The sequence below is a fragment of the Actinia tenebrosa genome, unplaced genomic scaffold (genome assembly GCF_029948245.1).
Source record: "Actinia tenebrosa isolate PJP-AT-01 unplaced genomic scaffold, QUT_ActTen_1.0 PGA_scaffold6__47_contigs__length_16458017, whole genome shotgun sequence".
Taxonomy (NCBI): domain Eukaryota; kingdom Metazoa; phylum Cnidaria; class Anthozoa; order Actiniaria; family Actiniidae; genus Actinia; species Actinia tenebrosa.
This window is the reverse complement of record NW_028292583.1, coordinates 12,528,558-12,552,549: the sequence shown is the minus strand read 5'-3', so window position 1 is coordinate 12,552,549 and position 23,992 is coordinate 12,528,558. Positions and strand designations below refer to the sequence as shown.

At 37.0% G+C, this 23,992-nt stretch overlaps 1 protein-coding gene across 2 annotated transcripts; it reads left to right on the top strand.

The window, feature by feature from the left end:
- The first annotated feature begins 95 nt into the window (after window positions 1-95).
- On the top strand, window positions 96-23,985 carry LOC116286326 (leucine-rich repeat- and IQ domain-containing protein 1). 2 transcript variants are annotated; one of them, XM_089038543.1, is made up of 33 exons: window positions 96-374; window positions 659-776; window positions 954-1,051; window positions 1,171-1,270; window positions 1,904-2,118; window positions 3,134-3,208; window positions 3,336-3,398; window positions 3,478-3,554; window positions 3,885-4,742; window positions 9,181-9,243; window positions 9,921-10,008; window positions 10,774-10,926; window positions 11,426-11,576; window positions 12,615-12,682; window positions 13,472-13,597; window positions 13,820-13,947; window positions 14,037-14,110; window positions 14,305-14,398; window positions 14,742-14,805; window positions 15,245-15,345; window positions 16,446-16,503; window positions 17,473-17,750; window positions 18,251-18,353; window positions 18,833-18,967; window positions 19,149-19,339; window positions 20,372-20,405; window positions 20,488-20,699; window positions 21,511-21,599; window positions 21,785-21,892; window positions 22,376-22,454; window positions 22,706-22,901; window positions 23,420-23,498; window positions 23,722-23,985. In XM_089038543.1, the coding sequence occupies exons 1-33, from the start codon at window positions 234-236 to the stop codon at window positions 23,811-23,813; spliced, it is 4,509 nt and encodes a 1,502-aa protein (XP_088894669.1). In that variant the 5' UTR covers window positions 96-233; the 3' UTR covers window positions 23,814-23,985. The 2 variants fall into 2 exon arrangements, with proteins under 2 accessions (XP_088894669.1, XP_088894668.1); XM_089038542.1 differs by having other exon boundaries at window positions 23,674-23,985.
- The last annotated feature ends 7 nt before the right edge of the window (window positions 23,986-23,992 follow it).

The following is a 23,992-nucleotide window of genomic DNA, read 5'->3' as shown; positions in this document are numbered from 1 at the left end:
TATTAGTATTGACAAAGTGGAAATTAATTTTCCTCCGGGAAAAGAAAAATAAATAAACTTTTTGTGAATATGAAATGAGTTGCGGTGCGCAATGCTCCACGGGTAATCAAGATGGCGGCTGACAGCAGATAAAAACATTGAAAAATACAAGTTCAGCTTTGATCTAAATTACGGGATAAAAATAGTTTATTGTTACTATTGAACTCCAGAAACGTAGCTAAGAATGCGATTTAATGATGACTGGGATTATTGGTGACGACGAGGCGGAAATAGAGGCAGAAATTCAACGAGAACTCGATGAAATTTGTGAAGACAATATAGAAATTGAGGACCTGGAAAATGAAGACTTGATCTCGCCTTATTTAAACGAGAAGGTGAAATATCTACCTAAAATATAATTCTCAATAACATACGTGCCTTGTAGTCGTTATTTTGCATTCTTTTCTTAGTCTCACATTTATTAAACTCTAAAATAACATTGAAATGTTCATCTGTTGCTTGGTAACGGTTATATTATCCAATTTAATAAAATTATTGCATGGGAAAGTAATTATTTTCATGGCAAACTTGATAACCTGCCTTTGATTGGATATCTAGACAATATTTTGATAAGTTAATCTTATTATTGTGGGGTTTTTTTAAATGATAATCTTGTTAGGATGCAGACGTGTTGCCTGATTCGCTACAGCAGTATCTCAGAGCTGTGCAATCAAGAACAGAAGGTGTAGAACAAGATGTGAGGGACTGTGATACTGTGCTGAATAAGCTTCCCATAGGTTTGTTGATATACTAATAATATTTATAATTATTTAATCGATTGTTTTCAAAACAGTTGTTTTCCTTTGAATGTGTAACTGCAGGGATTATGAATGCATAATTTGCAAACATGCCACTGTTGTTTGAAATGATATGCACATTTATTAAATGTTAAAAATACTAGTTTCTTCATTCAGGGGGCATTAATGATGATGATGAACAAATACTGGCACGAAAAATAAAGGAGGCTCTTGGAGATGGTTGTCATGACGACCCACTTGACATCAAAAAGAAGGTGTGAAAAACAATAAATTTCATAGAAACTCTATTTAAATTGTATGCAATAATTTCATACCCCATTTTGGAAATTTCTGCGGAACTTAGTTGTTAATGTATGATTTTCTTTTTCCTCAGGTGCTATCAGAAATTGAAGAATTAGAACAGAATGAAGAGAAGGAAAAAATAAGATGTGAATCAAATGCAGATAATATGGCTATTGATATTATTAGAACAGGTTATAATATTGTAATCTATGTTGCATTTATGATTTTATAAGCCTAGATAGTATAGGGACTTGTAGAGAGGGTATTGGAATAACTTAGTGCATTAGGGGCAAGATCAAAACAATGGTCCAAAATAGGGACCTAATTTTATTGATTTAGGAGGAGGGTACTGGTACCTGTAAGTACCCTCTCCCTATTAGAGACCTGATAACTTTGCTCAATACTGGGTGTCTGTATGAACTATTTCTGTAAATTAATACATCGTTTAGCATACATTGAAACATATCAATCTTTTATTTTTGGGGGATATTTGAAGGGAAAATCCAGGGCTTCACTTCCAGAGGTAGAGGGTTACTGGGTACTGGGTTACCCCACCCATCCCCTATAAATTGGGTCATATTAGATAACAAACATTTTGATCTTATCCTTAACCGTAATGATTTATTTCATAGATATTTCTGATCACTCTTATCCTTAACTGTAATGATTTTATTTCATAGATATTTCTGATCACTCTTATTCTTAACCGTAATGATTTTATTTCATAGATATTTCTGATCAATCTTATCCTTAACCGTAATGATTTTATTTCATAGATATTTCTGATCAATCTTATACTTAACCGTAATGATTTTATTCCATAGATATTTCTGATCAAATAAGAATTCTGGAAGAAGCTGCTGAAAAACAGCTGTTGGAGCTTGAAGAAAAACAAGCCAATAAGAAGCAGAAGAGAAATGAATGGTACGAAGACATGAAAAGAGAAGAGAATAAGAGAATGGAAAAAGTACAAGAGATGAAAAGACAAAGACAACAGGAATTGGAAACAGCACAGAAAAGATTAAATGAAAGTCAGCAGGTAATGTGGATAGAAGGAAGGGATAAATGGATGAGTGGATGGATGGGATGGGAAAGGTAAAGGATGGATGGATGGGTAGATGAATGGATGGAAATGGGATGAATAGTTGGGCAAATGGAGGGACAGGTTGATGGATGGATGGATATATAGGTAGGTGGGTGGGTGGATAGATGGATGTTGTATAGGTGGGTGGGTGGATGGATGATGTATAGGTGGGTGGGTGGGTAGTTGGATGGATGGATGGATAGATAGTTTGGCAATTGGAAGGATAGGTTGATTTATAAATAGGTGAGTTGAGGCTTGAAAGGTAGATGGTTGAGTGAATGGATGGGTGAGTGGATGGATGGATGGGTGGATAGATGGAAGGGTGAATGGATGGGTGAGTGGATGGATGGATGGATGGATGGATGGATGGATGGATGGATGGATGGATGGATGGGTGGATGGATGGATGGGTGGATAGATGGAAGGGTGAATGGATGGGTGAGTGGATGGATGGATGGGTGGATAGATGGAAGGATGGATGGATTGGTGAGTGGATGGATGGATAGATGGGTGGGTGGGTGGATAATTTGATGGACAAGTAGGTCCATAGATGGGAGGGTAGAGGGGCAGAAGGGTTGGTGGATAGATTAATAGATAGATATGTGGGTTTGATGTAATATTTCAAACATGCGAGAGAGTTCTTCCTCTGATTTCCAAACACCGAAAAGTGAGTTGAAAAAACGAGGTGCAGCCGAGTTTTTTTAACTGACTTTGAGGTGTTTAGAAATTGGAGGAAAAACTCTCTCAAGTGTTTGAAATTACTTCTCAAACTAATGAATATTTCTTGGAGAAAATCAAAGAAAAAGTTTACGAAATTTAATGCAAATTAAGAACACATTTCCAAACCACCGTCACAGTAGTGATTTGCCTTGTTTTCTCGTCATTAAATATTCATGAGTATGAGAAGAATGGTTAGACAGAAGGATAGCTCTACCAGTACCAGTTAATATAAATATTTTAATTCTTTCAGGTTATACAAAAAATGTTGGAAAAGGAAGCTGAACAAGGAAAACAAAAACTGGATCTTCTACAACAACAATTCCAGGTACAGGATATACTTATAGATAAATTGCTTAACTGTAACTTAACTGTTAATGATAATTATCTTAATCACAATATTAGAGCTGCATTATCTACATCCTTTTTGATTTATATGACGTTCTTTGTTACAGGTGGATATACAAGAAATCGAAGAAGAAAGTAAAAAAGAGAAAGCTGCTTTGGAGGAGATGAAAGTGAGACTTTTCTTGATAATTTCATGACCAGAAATTTTTGAGTAGGGAATTTTTGAGTAATTGTGCTGCTTGTTTGCAGAATCAAGAAGCAGAATATCAGAGAAAGAAGCAAAATGCTGCAGCAGTGAAGATACAGAAAACCTATAGAGGGCACAGGTATGATTACAATCCATTGTAATTGGGAAAACCTATAATATTAGATTCCTAGCCTCTCTAATTCAGCACGATTTTGATCAATTGCTTAACTTTTCACTGATTCTTTATTTTTGAATTGTATCCCTGACAACATCGTTAAGAGTTGGATGAATCAAATAAAATAAAATACAGTGAAGATGATGAAGAGGATGTTGGTAATGATGATGCTAGTGGGGATGACGATGGTGATGATGATGTTCATGTTAATGATGATGATGATGATGGTGTATATAGATGACTGTTTGACAGTATGTGATAGGCATGATTGCTGATGGATAATCATTTTTACAGGGTTTATTTACAGCACAAGAACATTTTACAGCAACGGAGATCAGAAAGAATAAAGAAATATGAAGAAGAGTTAGAACAACAAGAACGAGAAGAAAAGAAGAAAATGGAAGAAGTGGAAAGAAGGAAACAAGAAGAAAAAAGAAACGAAGAACTACAGGAGAAAAAGAGAATCGAAGAAGAAAGAAAGAGAAAAGAAGAACAATGGAAGAGGGAACGAGAGGAAGAGAAGCAAAGAGAAGAGGAAAAGAAGAAATTGGAACAATTGAAAAAAGACGAAGAGAAGAAAAAGAAAATAGAAGAGGAGAGAGAAGAACAGAAAAGAAGAGAAGAAAAACGAAAAATAGAAGAACTGAAAAAAGAAGAAGAGAAGAAAAGAAAAGAAGAAGAGGAAAGAGAAGAACAGAAAAGAAGAGAAAAAAGAAAAATACAAGAACTGAAAAAAGAAGAAGAGAAGAAACAAGAAGAAGCAAAGAAGAAAGAATTGGAACTGATAGAAAAACGAAAGAAAGAAGAAGAAGAGGAAAGAAGAAAAGCAGAAGAAAAGATAAGAGAAGATGAACTTAGAAAAGAAATAGAGAGAAAGAAAGAAGAACAGAAAAGAATCGAAGAGGAGAAAAAAACTGCTGCTAGAAGAAAAAAATTAGAAGAAATTGAAAAACAAAAAATGAAAGAGGAAGAGAAGATGAAAGAAGAACAAAGGGAAAGTGAAAAAAAGAAAATGGAAAACAAAAGTGGAAACCCAGACATCAATAGAAACTCAACCAAACTTGAAGGAAGTGAAGAAATTCAAAATTGTTTGGGGTTACGCCATTTAGAGGAAAGAAGACTACAGTGGGTGCAAGACCACACCCCATGGAGGTAAGGTCTGACTGACTCAACTATTGACTGGTTATATTAAGGCTATTAACTGGTTATATTAAGGCTATTGACTGGTTATATTAAGGCTATTGACTGGTTATATTAAGGCTATTGACTGGTTATATTAAGGCTATTGACTGGTTATATTAGGCTATTGACTGGTTATTTTAAGGCTATTGACTGGTTATATTAGGCTATTGACTGGTTATATTAAGGCTATTGACTGGTTATATTAGGCTATTGACTGGTTATATTAAGGCTATTGACTGGTTATATTAGGCTATTGACTGGTTATATTAAGGCTATTGACTGGTTATATTAAGGCTATTGACTGGTTATATTAAGGCTATTGACTGGTTATATTAAGGCTATTAACTGGTTACATTAAGGCTATTGACTGGTTATATTAAGGCTATTGACTGGTTATATTAAGGCTATTGACTGGTTATATTAAGGCTATTGACTGGTTATATTAGGCTATTGACTGGTTATTTTAAGGCTATTGACTGGTTATATTAAGGCTATTGACTGGTTATATTAAGGCTATTGATTGGTTACATTAAGGCTATTGATTGGTTACATTAAGGCTATTGACTGGTTACATTAAAGCTATTGATTGGTTACATTAAGGCTATTGACTGGTTATTAAGGCTATTGACTGGTTATATTAAGGCTATTGACTGGTTATATTAGGCTATTGATTGGTTACATTAAGGCTATTGATTGGTTACATTAAGGCTATTGATTGGTTACATTAAGGCTATTGACTGGTTATATTAGGCTATTGATTGGTTACATTAAGGCTATTGATTGGTTATATTAAGGCTATTAACTGGTTATATTAGGCTATTGATTGGTTACATTAAGGCTATTGATTGGTTATATTAAGGCTATTGACTGGTTATATTAGGCTATTGATTGGTTACATTAAGGCTATTGATTGGTTATATTAAGGCTATTGATTGGTTACATTAAGGCTATTGACTGGTTATATGAAGGCTATTGACTGGTTATATTAAGGCTATTGACTGGTTATATTAAGGCTATTGACTGGTTATATTAAGGCTATTGACTGGTTATATTAAGGCTATTGATTGGTTATATTAGGCTATTGACTGGTTACATTAAGGCTATTGACTGGTTACATTAAGGCTATTGACTGGTTACATTAAGGCTATTGACTGGTTACATTAAGGCTATTGACTGGTTACATTAAGGCTATTGACTGGTTATATTAGGCTATTGACTGGTTACATTAAGGCTATTGACTGGTTACATTAAGGCTATTGACTGGTTACATTAAGGCTATTGATTGGTTACATTAAGGCTATTGACTGGTTATATTAGGCTATTGACTGGTTACATTAAGGCTATTGACTGGTTACATTAAGGCTATTGACTGGTTACATTAAGGCTATTGACTGGTTATATTAGGCTATTGACTGGTTACATTAAGGCTATTGACTGGTTACATTAAGGCTATTAACTGGTTACATTAAGGCTATTGAGTGGTTACATTAAGGCTATTGACTGGTTATATTAGGCTATTGACTGGTTACATTAAGGCTATTGACTGGTTACATTAAGGCTATTGACTGGTTACATTAAGGCTATTGACTGGTTATATTAAGGCTAGTGACTGGTTACATTAAGGCTATTGACTGGTTACATTAAGGCTATTGACTGGTTATATTAAGGCTATTGACTGGTTATATTAAGGCTATTGATTGGTTATATTAAGGCTATTAACTGGTTACATTAAGGCTATTGACTGGTTATATTAAGGCTATTGACTGGTTTTATTAAGGCTATTGACTGGTTATATTAAGGCTATTGACTGGTTATATTAGGCTATTGACTGGTTATTTTAAGGCTATTGACTGGTTATATTAAGGCTATTGACTGGTTACATTAAGGCTATTGACTGGTTATATTAAGGCTATTGACTAGTTACATTAAGGCTATTGACTGGTTACATTAAAGCTATTGACTGGTTACATTAAGGCTATTGACTGGTTATTAAGGCTAGTGACTGGTTATATTAAGGCTATTGACTGGTTATATTAGGCTATTGATTGGTTACATTAAGGCTATTGATTGGTTACATTAAGGCTATTGATTGGTTACATTAAGGCTATTGACTGGTTATATTAGGCTATTGATTGGTTACATTAAGGCTATTGATTGGTTATATTAAGGCTATTAACTGGTTATATTAGGCTATTGATTGGTTACATTAAGGCTATTGACTGGTTTTATTAAGGCTATTGACTGGTTATATTAAGGCTATTGACTGGTTATATTAGGCTATTGACTGGTTATTTTAAGGCTATTGACTGGTTATATTAAGGCTATTGACTGGTTACATTAAGGCTATTGATTGGTTACATTAAGGCTATTGATTGGTTACATTAAGGCTATTGACTGGTTACATTAAAGCTATTGATTGGTTACATTAAGGCTATTGACTGGTTATTAAGGCTAGTGACTGGTTATATTAAGGCTATTGACTGGTTATATTAGGCTATTGATTGGTTACATTAAGGCTATTGATTGGTTACATTAAGGCTATTGATTGGTTACATTAAGGCTATTGACTGGTTAGATTAGGCTATTGATTGGTTACATTAAGGCTATTGATTGGTTATATTAAGGCTATTAACTGGTTATATTAGGCTATTGATTGGTTACATTAAGGCTATTGATTGGTTATATTAAGGCTATTGACTGGTTATATTAGGCTATTGATTGGTTACATTAAGGCTATTGATTGGTTATATTAAGGCTATTGATTGGTTACATTAAGGCTATTGACTGGTTATATTAAGGCTATTGACTGGTTATATTAAGGCTATTGATTGGTTATATTAAGGCTATTGACTGGTTATATGAAGGCTATTGACTGGTTATATTAAGGCTATTGATTGGTTATATTAGGCTATTGACTGGTTACATTAAGGCTATTGACTGGTTATATTAAGGCTATTGACTGGTTATATTAAGGCTATTGATTGGTTATATTAAGGCTATTAACTGGTTACATTAAGGCTATTGATTGGTTATATTAAGGCTATTGACTGGTTTTATTAAGGCTATTGACTGGTTATTTTAAGGCTATTGACTGGTTATATTAGGCTATTGACTGGTTATTTTAAGGCTATTGACTGGTTATATTAAGGCTATTGACTGGTTACATTAAGGCTATTGATTGGTTACATTAAGGCTATTGATTGGTTACATTAAGGCTATTGACTGGTTACATTAAAGCTATTGATTGGTTACATTAAGGCTATTGACTGGTTATTAAGGCTAGTGACTGGTTATATTAAGGCTATTGACTGGTTATATTAGGCTATTGATTGGTTACATTAAGGCTATTGATTGGTTACATTAAGGCTATTGATTGGTTACATTAAGGCTATTGACTGGTTATATTAGGCTATTGATTGGTTACATTAAGGCTATTGATTGGTTATATTAAGGCTATTAACTGGTTATATTAGGCTATTGATTGGTTACATTAAGGCTATTGATTGGTTATATTAAGGCTATTGACTGGTTATATTAGGCTATTGATTGGTTACATTAAGGCTATTGATTGGTTACATTAAGGCTATTGACTGGTTACATTAACGCTATTGATTGGTTACATTAAGGCTATTGACTGGTTATTAAGGCTAGTGACTGGTTATATTAAGGCTATTGACTGGTTATATTAGGCTATTGATTGGTTACATTAAGGCTATTGATTGGTTACATTAAGGCTATTGATTGGTTACATTAAGGCTATTGACTGGTTATATTAGGCTATTGATTGGTTACATTAAGGCTATTGATTGGTTATATTAAGGCTATTAACTGGTTATATTAGGCTATTGACTGGTTATTTTAAGGCTATTGACTGGTTACATTAAGGCTATTGACTGGTTACATTAAGGCTATTGACTGGTTATATTAGGCTATTGACTGGTTACATTAAGGCTATTGACTGGTTACATTAAGGCTATTGACTGGTTACATTAAGGCTATTGACTGGTTATATTAAGGCTATTGATTGGTTACATTAAGGCTATTGACTGGTTACATTAAGGCTATTGACTGGTTACATTAAGGCTATTTCAAAAAAAGTTGGTGAAGATTTTGATGCATGTTTCACACCAAGTTCCAAATGCACTATGGGTAATGTAAATCCAATCAGCGAGAATTGACAACAATATGGGATTTTTGCACACTTTGTCTGCTTGTTGCATATGAGTTATAATACATTTCAAACCCTGGAAGCAACATGCAGCATACAATATGTAACATGTTACAAAACCTTCACCAGGTGAACCTTTTTTGAAATTATGTATAGCTGTATACAGGGATTAGGATATTATTAGGGATTAAGGATTAGGGATTATTAATAGTAGGAATATTTGAATGTCATGGTTTTTAGTTCTACCACATCAGAAGACAGAGTGCAGCCTGTAGCAAAGATGAAATCAAGGCAACGACCAAGGTGGGTCATACACTAGATAATTGTCATACTAGTCGATGTTCAAACAATAATTGTGTCATGATTATCATCTCATGGCAATATCATGTAATCAAACATATCATTATTGTCTGGTGTCCATAATTGTTATAATCTGAATACTTTATACCTTAAAGTACTAATAGAGAAAACAATTTGTACTTTATAATGCATTATGAGCTGCAGACCTGTATGGGCTCGCCATTATACATACCCATACAGTTCACACATTTATATTACATTTATCATCTAGCAGTAACCACGGTTTGGGGCTCTGATCTGCCAACTTGACAGAGTTGCGAGGGTTTCTATATATATATATATTTCTATATTTTATGTTTGGAAATTCATTGTAAAGCATTATAGAGTGTAATATATGACGCTATAGAAATGCATTAAATTATTATTATTATTATTATTATATTGTATATTTAATTAATTATTTATAATTTGATAATTACTCTTCTTGGAGTGCAACCACATGACTCGAAATTCCTTGAGAAATAATAACAGTGAAACAGCCGGCATGTAGGTTGATCTAAGAACAAGCTAATGAAGAATGCTTTGTTATTGTCAACTAACATAGAGGCTGTGACATAACATGCACTGCAAGAATTAACCATGTTTTTTCTCAAACTTTTTCTGGGTTAATGAACAAGCAGAAGGCCATTTTCAGCAAGTAAAAATTTACCTTCACTAACAGAAGAACAACTGCTTCAAGCTTCACCACCAATGACTACACTAAATAAGGTAATGTCATGCCATCAATATCAGTCCTGCCTCAGAATATAATCTAACATGCTGAATCCCAATTCAGTCTGTGAGTTAGCCATGCCCTCATGATACTCAGGTTGGGTTTTGATCTGAGTTAGCTGTGCCCTGACTTATTAAAAAATTTTAAAAAGAGTCAGGCATAATAGTATTTACTAATTGAATAAGAAGATAAAAGTATGGAACTGGAATAGGAACTCAGGAATGGGAACTTGGACTGGACACTGGTAAACTGGATTGTGGAAAAAATCAATTATTCGATTTAATTTCTTTGCTAAAATATGTTTAATTAGCTAGTTAACATATACCCATAGAATTAGAGCCCAAAAAAGCAGTTTTTCAAGTGTTTCGATCCGGAGATCCACCTTACCGAAGTCCAGTCCAAGGGCCATTCCAGGTCACGATTCCGGATTTTCTAACTCAAAAAATCTTTAAAATGACAGTTTTAGTAAAGATAAAGATAAATGAACAATTTTACTATAGTTTTTTGAGGTGAAAATTACAATTTGACAGCATTTAAGGGTAATTTTTATAAATAATTGAACTTCCATATATTGCCTTACATTGACACAAATCAACCTTTCTTACCTCCTCCAAGAGGTTTTATTCCCTCATAGTTAGCATGGGAAAGCTTGTCCATCACTGCTCTGCAGAGAAACACAAAGCAATCACATTTCTTATGGCATTACACTAGTACTATTTGGTAGGCAATAGGCTTTATTGCCGTTTTGTTTTTTATAACAGGTTGTGAGAGTCTGCGTTAGTTCTCTGCCTGCATGTAATATGCATGGGGTTAAGCGCTGTCCAGATCTTCAGTCCCTCACCATTCATAACTGTGGGTTGATGGCTGTGGAGAGTATAGAGGAATGTACCAGTATCAGAGAATTAAGAGTGCAGGTATAAGACTCTAAGGGATTACTACTACTTTAAAAAAAAACATGAAAACTCACTAGCTGTTAGTTGCACGCTGAAATTTGTTTTTTTTGCTGCTATCTATCAAAACTATTCAGTCAGTACCTTTCATGCTTTTGACTGTCGGCAGCGAGAAACCAAATTTCAACGTGCAGTTCGCATCTACAGAGTTAACACGTTTATGTAAAAAGCAGTGAAGATAGTAGATCAAAGATACATTGAATAATATTATTCATTGTGGAAATCGTAATAAATGATATTATTTATTTGTTTCACGATTGAGGGTCATTCGTAGAAGGACCACAATGTTTCGACTGCAAACTACTAGCTAGTCTTCATCAGGGGATGGTGATCGTAGTATTATAAGATACTAGACAGTGTTGTAATTTATGATTATCTAACATCATTATTACAATATTCCACCAGCATCACTATTCCGCTAGCCTTATTTAGTTCTCTTATCTTTCTCGTTCCTTCATTACAGGATAACTGTATAGAGTATGTCAGCTGTAGAGGTATACATAACTTAGAAGAGATACAACTAAATAACAACAACTTGACATCAGTACAAGGATTTGATGGCTGCAGGGGACTGCGATGTCTATACCTTTCAAATAACAAGATAACTAGACTTGGTGAGAAACCGCTCTTACCACTTTAGCCTTTTATCTTTTTTCTCTCCACAAAACCTAGCAATTGCTAAATCTCAGCACTTTCATCATCATGCATGCACTTTACACCATGTCAATATCTATCATTGCTGGTAGTGAGGCTAGAGGGTTGGTTACAACTTGGTCTTTAAACAGCCTCTATTTTTCTAAGGTTCACTTTCTTGTCTGTACAAAATCAGGGGACTAAAATCCAAGATAACACTCTACTGTTTCCCTAAAAATGTCCCTCAAACAGACATTCTTGCCCTTGTTGATGATTGGTTAGTTAAAACAGACCATCCAATCACGATATGGCTTGGATACTGAAACAAGTGCTTGAAGACTCTTGTTCAACCAGGGTATTTTTTGCTTAAAGAAAAACTGACAAAACATTAGCATTGTGAAGGTGTGGTCAATGAGAATTCATCACATTGGACCGGATGACCTTCACCATGACAATCAAACTGTATAAATAAAGGAAATTGGCTTTCCTCTGTCAGAGGAAATGAGAGATTGAACAAATAACGCAAGATTGTACAAGTCTCATACAAAAACTTTACAGACCTCATATTTATGTACCTCTTTTAGCATCTCATACAAATTACACTCTCTGTGAATCTGTATAGATTCAAATTTTAAATAACCAATACCCTGAAAAAACCTCTGGGCTGATCAAACTCAGAGCACAACTAAAAGATCAAATTGGAATTTACATTGTTGGTTTTTGTGGAGGGAGGAAATCTGGAGAACCTGGAGAAATTCCCCTTGTAACAAACTGTAGTTCCATTATATTCTGATGACTTGGCACCTCGTGTTCTAGCCTTCACCAGATGAGAAATAATCACTAGAGAAATGAAGTAAAAGAAGTTAGAATAATAGCAATGAAATCAAGTCATGTGCGGTTTTCAAGATTTAACTGAGTGCTTATATGAAATATGGATTGAGGACGAGAATTTCAAGTGTGAGAATGGATGATTTTCATCTAGAGAATGACAATTATTGATCAAATGGTTTATTTTCTAGGGGATTTGTCATCTTGTTGCAAACTTCAGACCCTTTGTCTCGACAGTAATCAGCTTATCATGACTAAGGTAAGTTGATTCAGACTATCTTATATAAATGACCAGGAGTTTAAGATTTAAACAAAAAGAATAATAGGATTTACCATGGATTTTATCATCAATGGATTTACCACTCTATAGAGGATGGAAAGCCTAACAGGTTTTGCAATCACTTGATAAGGCTACTTGTAGATTGAATTGGAATTTAGAAGTTGACTTTTGAGGAGGGAGAAAAAACAGAGAACCAACAAAGCAACTCTAAGTTCAAATGCGTCTGGGAATCAAACTTGGTTTGCCATGACAAGAGTCTCTCTCTCTCCCTGCTTTACCACCCATGTTTAGAATACTAGAATACTAGGCACTAGAATACTGTTCTTTATTATGTAATATTATATGCCTGGCTTTTATACTGTATGCAAGTTAATCTTTAAAAAAAGCATGAAAAAAGTGGATGAAACAACACTGTGATTTCTTTCATGTTATGGCTCTGTTGTGATCTAAACATTCCTATAATCTTGTCTGATTTTTATCAAATTCTTATAATATGGTTCATTTTGATTCATATTTTTTATTAACTGTGATGCCTTAGCTTAGAATGTCCAAAGCAGATCAATAATGGAGGAATGAGAGTTTATGTTGAGATTGATTCACATTTAAATGCAAAAATATTCAATAAAAATAGCTGCTATCTTTCATTTGTTTAATTTCCCTTTATTTCTCTTCCATTCTCTTCCATTTCCCTTGCTTTCAATCCCCTTCAATTCTAACTATTACTTTCTTTATTTCTTACCATTTACATTTTCATTTTTTCCCACCTAGGGATTATTAAGCCTTCCAAACTTACAGTCTCTAAGCTGTGCAAACAACCACCTGCCAAATGTCAAAGAGATTGACAGCTGTCAGTTACTACAGTCTTTAAATCTACAAGGGAACAATCTCCAACAGGTACCAATAATTCTACAATACCAAACTAAGATACAGAGGGAGGGGTGGTTAGGTACTAAGAAATGGCACATTAGTTTTGCCTTGGTTACTAGTAACAAATCCCACAGTACCAAACTAAGATACTGAGGGAGGGGTGGCTAGGGCCAATAATGGCATGTTAGTGTTAGCTTAAAGATGAAAGAAATAAGTGTTTAAAAAATTATATCAATGTATTTTCTGTAGCCCCCTGTGCTGTCAAACCATGTACTCCTGAGAGAACTAAGATTAGATGACAACAGTATCTCTACACTAGAACCCTTGTCAAAAGTGTGGCTGCCATCACTACGTCTGTTATCAGCAAGTCAAAACAGGTATTACTCATCACCCACTCTCTTGTTGGGGTGTCAACCTCTCAATGTTGAGGATTCGATTTATTTGCTTGATTTATTTTTTGTTGTAGTATCTCAAAACTGGATTCCCTGGAGGGGTTGATTATGTTAGAGACACTGGATGTCAGTCATAATCTTATCTCAGGTAATGATACAATAATTGTAATCATCATCAATAGTATCATCATCATCATCACAACCATCAGCAGCAGCAGAAGCATTAATACCATCATCAGTATTATCGGATGAGTCATCTCCACAACCATCATCATCATCATTATAATTTATCATCTATTGTAATCATTGTATTATTGATGATCAATTTCCCCTTTTCTTTAGACCTAGACTGGCTCATACCAGGATTGTCTCAGTGTAGAGAACTAAAGGTCTTGAGGATAGCAGGAAACCCTGTAAATGAAGACCCAGATTGCAGGTACAATATATATGTGATATATATGTATCAATCATTGGAATCATACATATTACTATTTCCTCCTCATCGTCATCGTCACATCATGTGTCTATGTATCGTCACCATCATCATCATCATCATGATCTTCACCATAATCATCATCATCATATGTATCATGTATCACCATCATGTATAATCATCACCATCATTATCATCTTGACATTGTCATCCTCTACTCCATCATCAAAATAATCTTCACTAACGTCATCATGTGTCATCATTATCAACACTAGTCATCATCATCATCATTTGGATCATTTTAGAGAGACTAACACATTTTGATATTAATCATTTTCTCTGCCAGGAAAGCAATCGTAGAATCTTTGGCATTTTTAACGAAACTAGACGATGAGTCACTACAACCAAAGGTTTGTTTCCACTCTCTTTTCTCTCCTCTGTCGTCCTTTTGATCTAAGTTGGGTTTATTTCTTAAGCCCCGTTTACACTGGCGATTTTCGGAAATATGAAATCTTTTGTCTCATCCTTCAAAAGAGACATTCGTCTGGGAAAATCTTGGTATCCTGAAAAAAACTTTACAAGTAAATTCTTTACCATTATTTATTATGGACAAAATCGCCGCAAAAATCGCAGCAAAAATCGCCGTAAAAATCGCTAGTGTAAACGGGGCTTTAATGTTTTTATATACTTGTGTTTTACAACCATCACTTCCCGTAAGGAGCTCTACCACTACATTCACTATTCGTACTTGCTATGTAATAATTATTTAGTCTTCTAATAATTAATTATTTAGTCTTCTAATAATTAATGTAATTCACTGATGTATTTGCATTGTTTTCTCATGTACAGAAATCTTCCAGTGAAGGTCATTCCTCTTCATTCATTACCATGTGTCTTAACCAGCTAACAGAGTACGATAACATGATGGCTCGACATGACACGGAATTGAGGTGAATTTATGACTCAAAATCTCAAGTCTGTGCGTTTTTTTATCGTGTCTGCTTTGATCAAATCTTCTTGGCTAAATATTTTCCCATTTTTGACGAAGTGTCATTTTCTTGGAAATAGGAATCCATGCTTAGGGATTACGACATGATTTTTCAATCCAGCCAGTTCCTACAAAGATCCAATTGGCTTTTCAAATTTGGGTCCCATGCATCGCGTTGTGGATGCCAATCAATATTTTGGAAAATTTGGTCAACGCTAGTGAAATTAATCCTTGGACACATCAAGATTGTGAAAACGAATTTTTCTGCCCCAAAATGCGAAAAATATACGATTTCCTCGATAACTCGTTCCTCAAAAATATTTTGGTTACATGCACAGGAATGTATCTAAGTAAGTTTTACCAGTATATAAAGAAATAATATTCAATGGAATGACACGGGGTCTGAAATGGAAAAGCAGTTTACGTTTATATCGTGTTTTCTCGTACCCTGGTTATTTTTTCCTACTCCTTTTAACCTTTCAAAGGTTCTCTTGCAGCATGTTGGAATGCAACTCAATAGCCCACTTCCGAGATATGCTTCGTTTGTCACGCACAAAGGTTTCAGTATGAGGCTACGTGCTAAATGCTCAGTCATTCGTGACAGGCGGTAGGAATTAATTTAATTTAGCACGTAGCCTCATACTGAAACCTTTGTACGTGACAAGCGAAGCATATCTCGGAAGTGGGCTATTGGGAGGACATAACAATATGTTTCCAATTCTCAGGAGATTGAATTTTGCTTGTTTTGTCCTCCAAATTGAGCTGCTTTGACGTGACATGGAAGGGTCTATTCCGTGCAGTCTTGTTAAGAAAAGCCTTACTACAGTCAACTCTCGTTACAGCGGACACCTTCGGGACCGTCACTTCATGTCCGTAATAGCGAGCGTCCGTAATAGCGAGTTTTTCTACGGTCATTTCTTTGTCAGTATTTTTGTCGGGGATTTTCTCCTGTCCGTAATAGCAAGGTGTCCGTAATATCGGGGTGTCCGCCAGGCGAGAGTTCACTGTATAAATCAAATGGACATGTTTCAGTTGCCTTGCTTTCTTTGTACTGTAACGTAGCTCATTCAGTGAAAGCGAAGTAGACCCCAAGAAGGTTCAAGAACGATTAAACATTAAGGTATGTCTTCAAGGGAGAACCTACACAGCACTTGTCACTAAATTGTCGTTCCTAGGCAGCCTTTCAACCCTGGAAAGCAAAACTTCACTTTTTGGATCGAGATTGCTTAACTGATAATGCTGATCGAATGCAAGCAACAAGAAATGAAGTAGTTTTTATTTCATTAAACATTTTTAAAGGGATTTTTAAAATGAAAAAAAAATCTTATCAAAGGACTCGAACTCGCGTCCATCAACAGAAATCTGAAAAAAAAAAACCTGAAATAATTGTGAATGTGAGCAAAACGTAATTGGGTAGACCCATTGATAATAATATATGCATTTTAAAAAATAGAAAATCTTATCTGGATACGTTGGGGTTCGAACCCATGGACAGAAATTAAAAGAAAAAAAGGAAAAAGAAAAAAGAAAAAAATCGATTCAACTTTGCCATACCCCCGAGACATCCGCAGAGCTGAGGCGGCGTATGGACTTCGAACCTGACGGCGATTAAATCCTTCTGCCCTTGGGTGTACGAATTACGCAAGAAAATGTTCTAGCCGAAGCATCAGGGGAGAGACCAGCCGGCCCCCAGACCACATCGGCTAATCCCTTGCATCTCTGCCACGCACGGAATCGGTTGAAAATATAATGTTAAAAATGCATTGTTTTCATGGCTATTGTTATGCTGATTCACCTGGAACCGTGGCTCAGTGGAAAAAACTTGGGCGCTGAGTCAAGTCCAGTTAAGAGGGGTTAGAATCTTAGACAAGTCTTTTTTTTCTTTTCTTTTTCCTTTTTTTTTTTTTTTTTTTTTTTTCCTCTGTCTTTTTTTCCTTCTTCTTCTTTCTTTTATCAACGCAGTTGTTTTCCTATTCTTTCTTGAAGCTGAGTGGTAAATTTTCCCTGTTTTTTGAGTTCGAGTCAAGTGTCTGCCTTTGGCTTAATACAACGTAATAAATACTTTTTTATACCTTGGTCTTGTTAACAGAGCAAGCAGTTTGAAGAAAGGCATCAGTTAGCTGTTACCCACCTGCAACAGCACGAACGATATGGCACTGGTGACGAACACCTCAATCTGTCCCGTGATGCACCCCGATTTACTGAAAAAGATCCTAAAATTATGGAAACGATGTCAAGACATGAAACTTGTGAGCAACCAGAATCCAGACAATCCCATGATGTATCAGTAACTCTTAAAGCCAAAGCCAGCGAACCTTACTCTTTTGAAGGAGTTGAAGCAGGGAGAGCAGATGAGCAGCGCAAAACGTACGTCAGTAATCATCATCATCATCATCATCATCATCATCATCATAATCAACTTCATCATCCCATAAGTCTTCCCCATCATCATCAGCCATCACCGCCATCATCATCAACCATCCTCGCCATCATCAGTCATCACCGCAATCATCATCAGCCATCACCGCCATCATCATCAGTCATCATCACCATCATCATCAGTCATCACTGCCATCATCATCACCATCACCTTTATCATCACCATCATCATCAGTCATCACCGCCATCATCATCACCATCACCTTTATCATCACCATCATCATCAGTCATCACTGCCATCATCATCACCATCACCTTTATCATCATCATCATCAGTCATCACCGCCATCATCATCAACATCACCTTTATCATCACCATCATCATCAGTCATCACCGCCATCATCATCACCATCACCTTTATCATCACCGTCATCAGTCATCACCGCCATCATCATCTCCATCACCATTTATGTTGTTGTTTTCTCAGATTGGCTGATGATTCAAGTATCCTTACTACAGCAGCAATCAAGATCCAGTCTGTATGGCGTGGATGGTACGTTAGACACCTGATAGACTTACAAATGAACAAGGTAATAGAATGATCGTGCGAAACTACTTTCATTGACACCCATTTTTCACAGCACGTGTAAATATTTAAAACGGTCTTGACATTTAAAGATTTCTCCAGCATTTTGTAATTGATTTTCAACTTGTTTGACGTACACTTATTTCAAAAAAGGTCGTTGGAGAGAAAAAACCGACACGGATTGAATACCCGACAGTTTTTAGTTTTCGACGATTCCTCAACTAAAATTAAACGAATTCCATTTTTCCCCCATTTTGCGTGAAATCTGACCCCCCCTCCCCTTTCCCCCGATCTCATTTCACTGGGTATCAATTTTGAAATTGTTTTTTACATCAAACGAAGCTCTGTACTAAATTTTGTGCTTTAGCCATATATGTCACTATTTTATGATTAAGCGACTGGACTAAAAGTGGACAGTGGTCGCTTATCTTCCAATCAGAAAAGCCGTAAGTAACACTGTTATTTTCTTATCTTGTTCCTCAGTGGTTAGCAGCTGTGACAATACAAGCAGCATGGCGTGGGTACCGTGTACGTTCTCGCATGAGAAAGTCACGTGTCTCCCGAGCACGCAAAGCATTGTGGGATGCACGTGATCATGCGGCAGCTACTACGATACAGGTAGGACAGTAAACGTCTCTTCCCTAATCACCTTGGGTTTACAGTAGTTAGAAAGAAAGGTAGAAAGGAAGGAAGAAAGGAAAAAAAGAAAGATAGAAGGGTAGAAATGAACTACCACTTTCTTAACCCAGATACTAGATTCTTGATCTGATTTGTATACAACTTATAATTTTCATTTAAGGCTTGTTACCGTGGCTACCGGGTCCGGAAGCGTATAGCAAGTGCATTGCAGGCTGTCAATTACTACAACGATGACGATGATGATGATGATTTTAACTATGACGAAGAAGTGGATCTATCAGCCTTTGATTATGACTCAGGACTTCTAGACGAAGGATGGACACCTACAGACACACCTCAGCTACCATCAAGGTAAGGAAACATTGTGCATTGTGGTCTAGCTTGGGTACAAACGTCTTTTGTTCCTCATGCCTTATGTGGTGTTGTGAGATAGTGAACATGGTGCATTGTGGTCTAGCTTGGGAACAAATGTCTTCTGTTCCTCTTGCTTTATATGGTGTTGTAGGATAGTGAACATTGTGTATTGTGGTCTAGCTTGGGTACAAACGTCTTCTGTTCATCATGCCTTATATGGCGTTGTGAGATAGTGAACATGGTGCATTGTGGTCTAGCTTGGGTACAAACGTCTTTTGTTCCTCATGCCTTATATGGTGTTGTGAGATAGTGAACATGGTGCATTGTCGTCTAGCTTGGGTACAAACGTCTTTTGTTCCTCATGCCTTATATGGCGTTGTGAGATAGTGAACATGGTGCATTGTGGTCTAGCTTGGGTACAAACGTCTTTTGTTCCTCATGCCTTATATGGTGTTGTGAGATAGTGAACATGGTGCATTGTGGTCTAGCTTGGGTACAAACGTCTTTTGTTCCTCATGCCTTATATGGTGTTGTGAGATAGTGAACATGGTGCATTGTGGTCTAGCTTGGGTACAAACGTCTTTTGTTCCTCATGCCTTATATGGTGTTGTGAGATAGTGAACATGGTGCATTGTCGTCTAGCTTGGGTACAAACGTCTTTTGTTCCTCATGCCTTATATGGTGTTGTGAGATAGTGAACATGGTGCATTGTGGTCTAGCTTGGGTACAAACGTCTTTTGTTCCTCATGCCTTATATGGTGTTTTGAGATAGTGAACATGGTGCATTGTGGTCTAGCTTGGGTACAAACGTCTTTTGTTCCTCATGCCTTATATGGTGTTGTGAGATAGTGAACATGGTGCATTGTGGTCTAGCTTGGGTACAAACGTCTTTTGTTCCTCATGCCTTATATGGTGTTGTGAGATAGTGAACATGGTGCATTGTGGTCTAGCTTGGATTCAAACTTATATTGTTGACTTTGCCTTTGACTTTCGCGGTAAATATTTCAAAACTCTTTTCTTGTTTTTCAGAGGACCGATTCTTCCCGGCCCTGGTCAGTCTTCAGTAAGTACCAAAATTAAATATTTATATTGATTATTACTAATAATTACTAATAATCCCTAATCTTGTTAAATTATGTGCAAAGTTTCACAGCAGATCAAAACAATCAGAGGCCTATATGCCACGTCAGGCATGGCGGTCAGCAGACTCACCCATGGAGCAAGGCTTACTAGCCAATCAACGTGGAACTCCTAGAGTGCATAACGACCAGCGGTCACCTGAACAAGATCTCATGTCTGTCACATCCGGGACTCAAAGTCATCTAGCGCATCGCCAGGAGGAAATGAGCAGTGAATGGTATGTCTTCACCAGTATGTGCGCGCATATATTCATGCGTGTTACAACTGCCTGAAACGAATGGTATCTTCCTATAATCATGCGTGCGCATATGTCCATCCTTGTTACCTGAATTGAATGGTATCTTCCTATGATAATGCTTGCGCATATGTCTATCCTTGTTACCTGAATTGAATGGTATCTTCCTATGATGATGCTTGCGCATATGTCCATCCTTGTTACCTGAATTGAATGGTATCTTCCTATGATAATGCTTGCGCATATGTCCATCCTTGTTACCTGGATTGAATGGTATCTTCCTATGATAATGCGTGCGCATATATCCATCCTTGTTACCTGGATTGAATGGTATCTTCCTATGATAATGCGTGCGCATATATCCATCCTTGTTACCTGGATTGAATGGTATCTTCCTATGATAATACGTGCGCATGTCCATCCTTGTTACCTGAATTGAATGGTATCTTCCTATCATCATGCGTGCGCATATGTCCATCCTTGTTACCTGAATTGAATGGTATCTTCCTATGATAATGCTTGCGCATATGTCCATCCTTGTTACCTGAACTGAATGGTATCGTCCTATGATAATGCGTGCGCATGTATTCATGGGAGTTACAGTTGGCTGGATACTTTTTACGATTATGCGTGTGCTTACATTCATTTGTGTTACTGCAAGCAGCGACGAACGGAATGACTTCACCAGTATGCGTGCGCATTTATCTATGCGTCTTACACCTGACCAGTTGGGTATACTTGTAGAAGTCTTTTAGTGTGGGTTGATGTTATATTTTCTTTCCTTCCGTGTCAGGGGTGTGAGGGATCCATCGACAGCTGAACTGATGTGGAAGCGAGCCAACAGGATGAAGTACAATCCAGCACGAAAAAGAAAGTTACTTGGTAAAAATGAATTAATGAATTACCTTCAGTTCTCCATCCTTTTCTCAGTCCCTCCAGTCCCTCTCTCCTCGCCATTTTCCAGTCCTCCATCTTCCCGCCTGCCAAACTCCCCCCCCCCCCCCCTCCCACCCTCCCATATCTTGCCTCGCTCCATCATTACTAATTATTTTCCCATTTTCTTGCAGATCCCAATAAACGTCTCGCGTTGTTCAAGAAACTCGATGAAGCCAATAAACTACGTGAAGTAAAACCACCTCCAAAGCGTCAGCCTCAAAGAGTTGATTATTTTGCCGGTGAGCTATAAATCACTGTTTCCGGTCTTGCGCTTTTCTTGCGTTGGAGATTTCTAACGCAAGCTATTTCGCGCTGAGCTATTTTAAACTACGTAGCATTACCTTCAACCATACAGCCTCTTTCACCAAATGTAAAGAGCTCGATGCCTTATTTGTGTTTTGCCGCGATCGTGTTGTTTTCTAGAACTTTGATTCGCTGTTTTTTCTCGCGCAATGGGATTGGTTTAGCAGTGCCGTGACTTTCACGTGACCGTTTCTGCGTCGTGTTTCGGGTATTTGATTGGATGGAAAATGAAAAACCTCGCGCAATGTGATTGGTCTGGCAGTGCTTTCACGTGACCGTTTCTGCGCCGTGTTTCGGGTATTTGATTGGATGGAAATGAAAAACCTCGTGCAATATGATTGGTCTGGGATATGGTCATGACCGCGTTCGTGCTGCGAGCTTTTCACGTTCATATTCTAATATACCTCTTACTTTCCCAGCACGTGATTCTTCAATGTTACCTTCGGGATCCAACACTCCGACATTAGAACGACAGGCAAAAGCGCAAATGACCTACAGGTAGGCTAATATAGTAGTTCACTTCAATACCAGTTGATTAAAATGTCAGGGGTGTTGGTTGAATAGCTGAATGTTATAACACACAACCGAGACTAAGACTGAGCAAAGAGAACTCGAAACTGGAGTTATTGGACTCAATGCACGTATGCAAGACGGAGCTTGGACTCTCAACCTTTAAGCGTCAAGTCCATCCAAATACTATTATTTAAATTATTAATAACTATTAAATTATTGTTTCTGATTGTTTCTAGTTGGGTGTACAATCAAGGTGTGATACATGTTGACCAAGATGAACCAGGACGGCTTGGTTTGACTAAAGACTACTCTACTGAACCTACGAAAACCAAGAAATCACCCGGCAAAAGATACCCTTCCAAGTCCAGATCACCCATCAGTCTGCCCCAGATGGATCCAGTAGCCTTAACTGGTAGAAATGTACCGCTTGTGGTATGTAATAAATCCTCTCCCCTCCCCTGAAGGAACGTCATACGCCTGCGATACTTTTCGACTTCTCTAGTGAGACTTCATGCGCCCGCACCTTTTTCGATGAAGGAGAAGTGATAAGTCTCGCGGGCGCATATCTTGATTGATTGTGGTCTGGCCGTACAAGGTTTAGTTTGGTCCTCTCTTTGAGCTTATACACTTGCTTGTCTTCGACCTGTTGCATTGCTGCATAATACTGATTTGTAAACACGATGCGCGCGCACCTCAGTAGGCAAAACAAGCGAAGAACTGTTTGAATGAATAAAAAGACGCAAATAAAAAAATGTAAATTTTCAGTCAGGTAAAAATGGAACTGAACGGACGGTCAAACTCAATGGCTATAAGAAAATATTATCGTTTGGCATGCGCGCGCATCCCTGTAGGCAAATGAATCTCATAGAAATGTAAAGACCGGCTACTAGTCAAGGAGAGGTATGGGTGTGCCCTCTGAACAGTCCTATTTATTGATTTATCTTTTACAGTCTAGTCCAGCCCTCATACGAGAGCAAATATCAAAGGACAGTACACCGACGACCAGGCGTTACTCTTCTGCATCAGAACGTAAGGACACGAGTAGTTTTATATACTTTATCTAACCACCTTTCCTAGCTTTAATCTCTCTTTTAATTCATTTATTCAGTTAATTTAAATTAACGTACTTATAAGTGTTTTTAAACATTCTTTAATTAACGCTTGTGCTCTTGTTCGCTGCTCCTTTTTATTCCTCTTACTGTAGAAATCCACTTTCCTCCAATTAAAACTTACTCCGTGCCCAACCTTACAGCCAGGTCGGCGGCATCAGAAGCCAGCAGTCTCAGCCCTGAAAAGAGTAACAGCGCAGGCGCAAGAATGACCAAGGAAAGAAAACGAAGATGACGACAAGTTTCTACAAACATCTGGGGTCAGCAGCACTACTAGAGTAACAGCGCAGGCGCAAGAATGAACAAGGAAAGAAAACGAAGATGACGTAACAAATGTCTACAAACATCTGGGGTCAGCAGCACTACCAAAGAGTAACAGCGCAGGCGCAATAGTAGCCAAAGTACTCTGGACAA

Bases quoted from the DNA above. Each gene is read 5' to 3' on its own strand.
- LOC116286326 (XM_089038542.1), top strand. From the start codon at position 234: ATGATGACTGGGATTATTGGTGACGACGAGGCGGAAATAGAGGCAGAA. The intron at 777-953 runs GTTTGTTGATAT...TTCTTCATTCAG, and splicing joins GCTGAATAAGCTTCCCATAG to GGGGCATTAATGATGATGAT. The intron at 10,009-10,773 runs GTAATGTCATGC...TTTTTATAACAG, and splicing joins CAATGACTACACTAAATAAG to GTTGTGAGAGTCTGCGTTAG.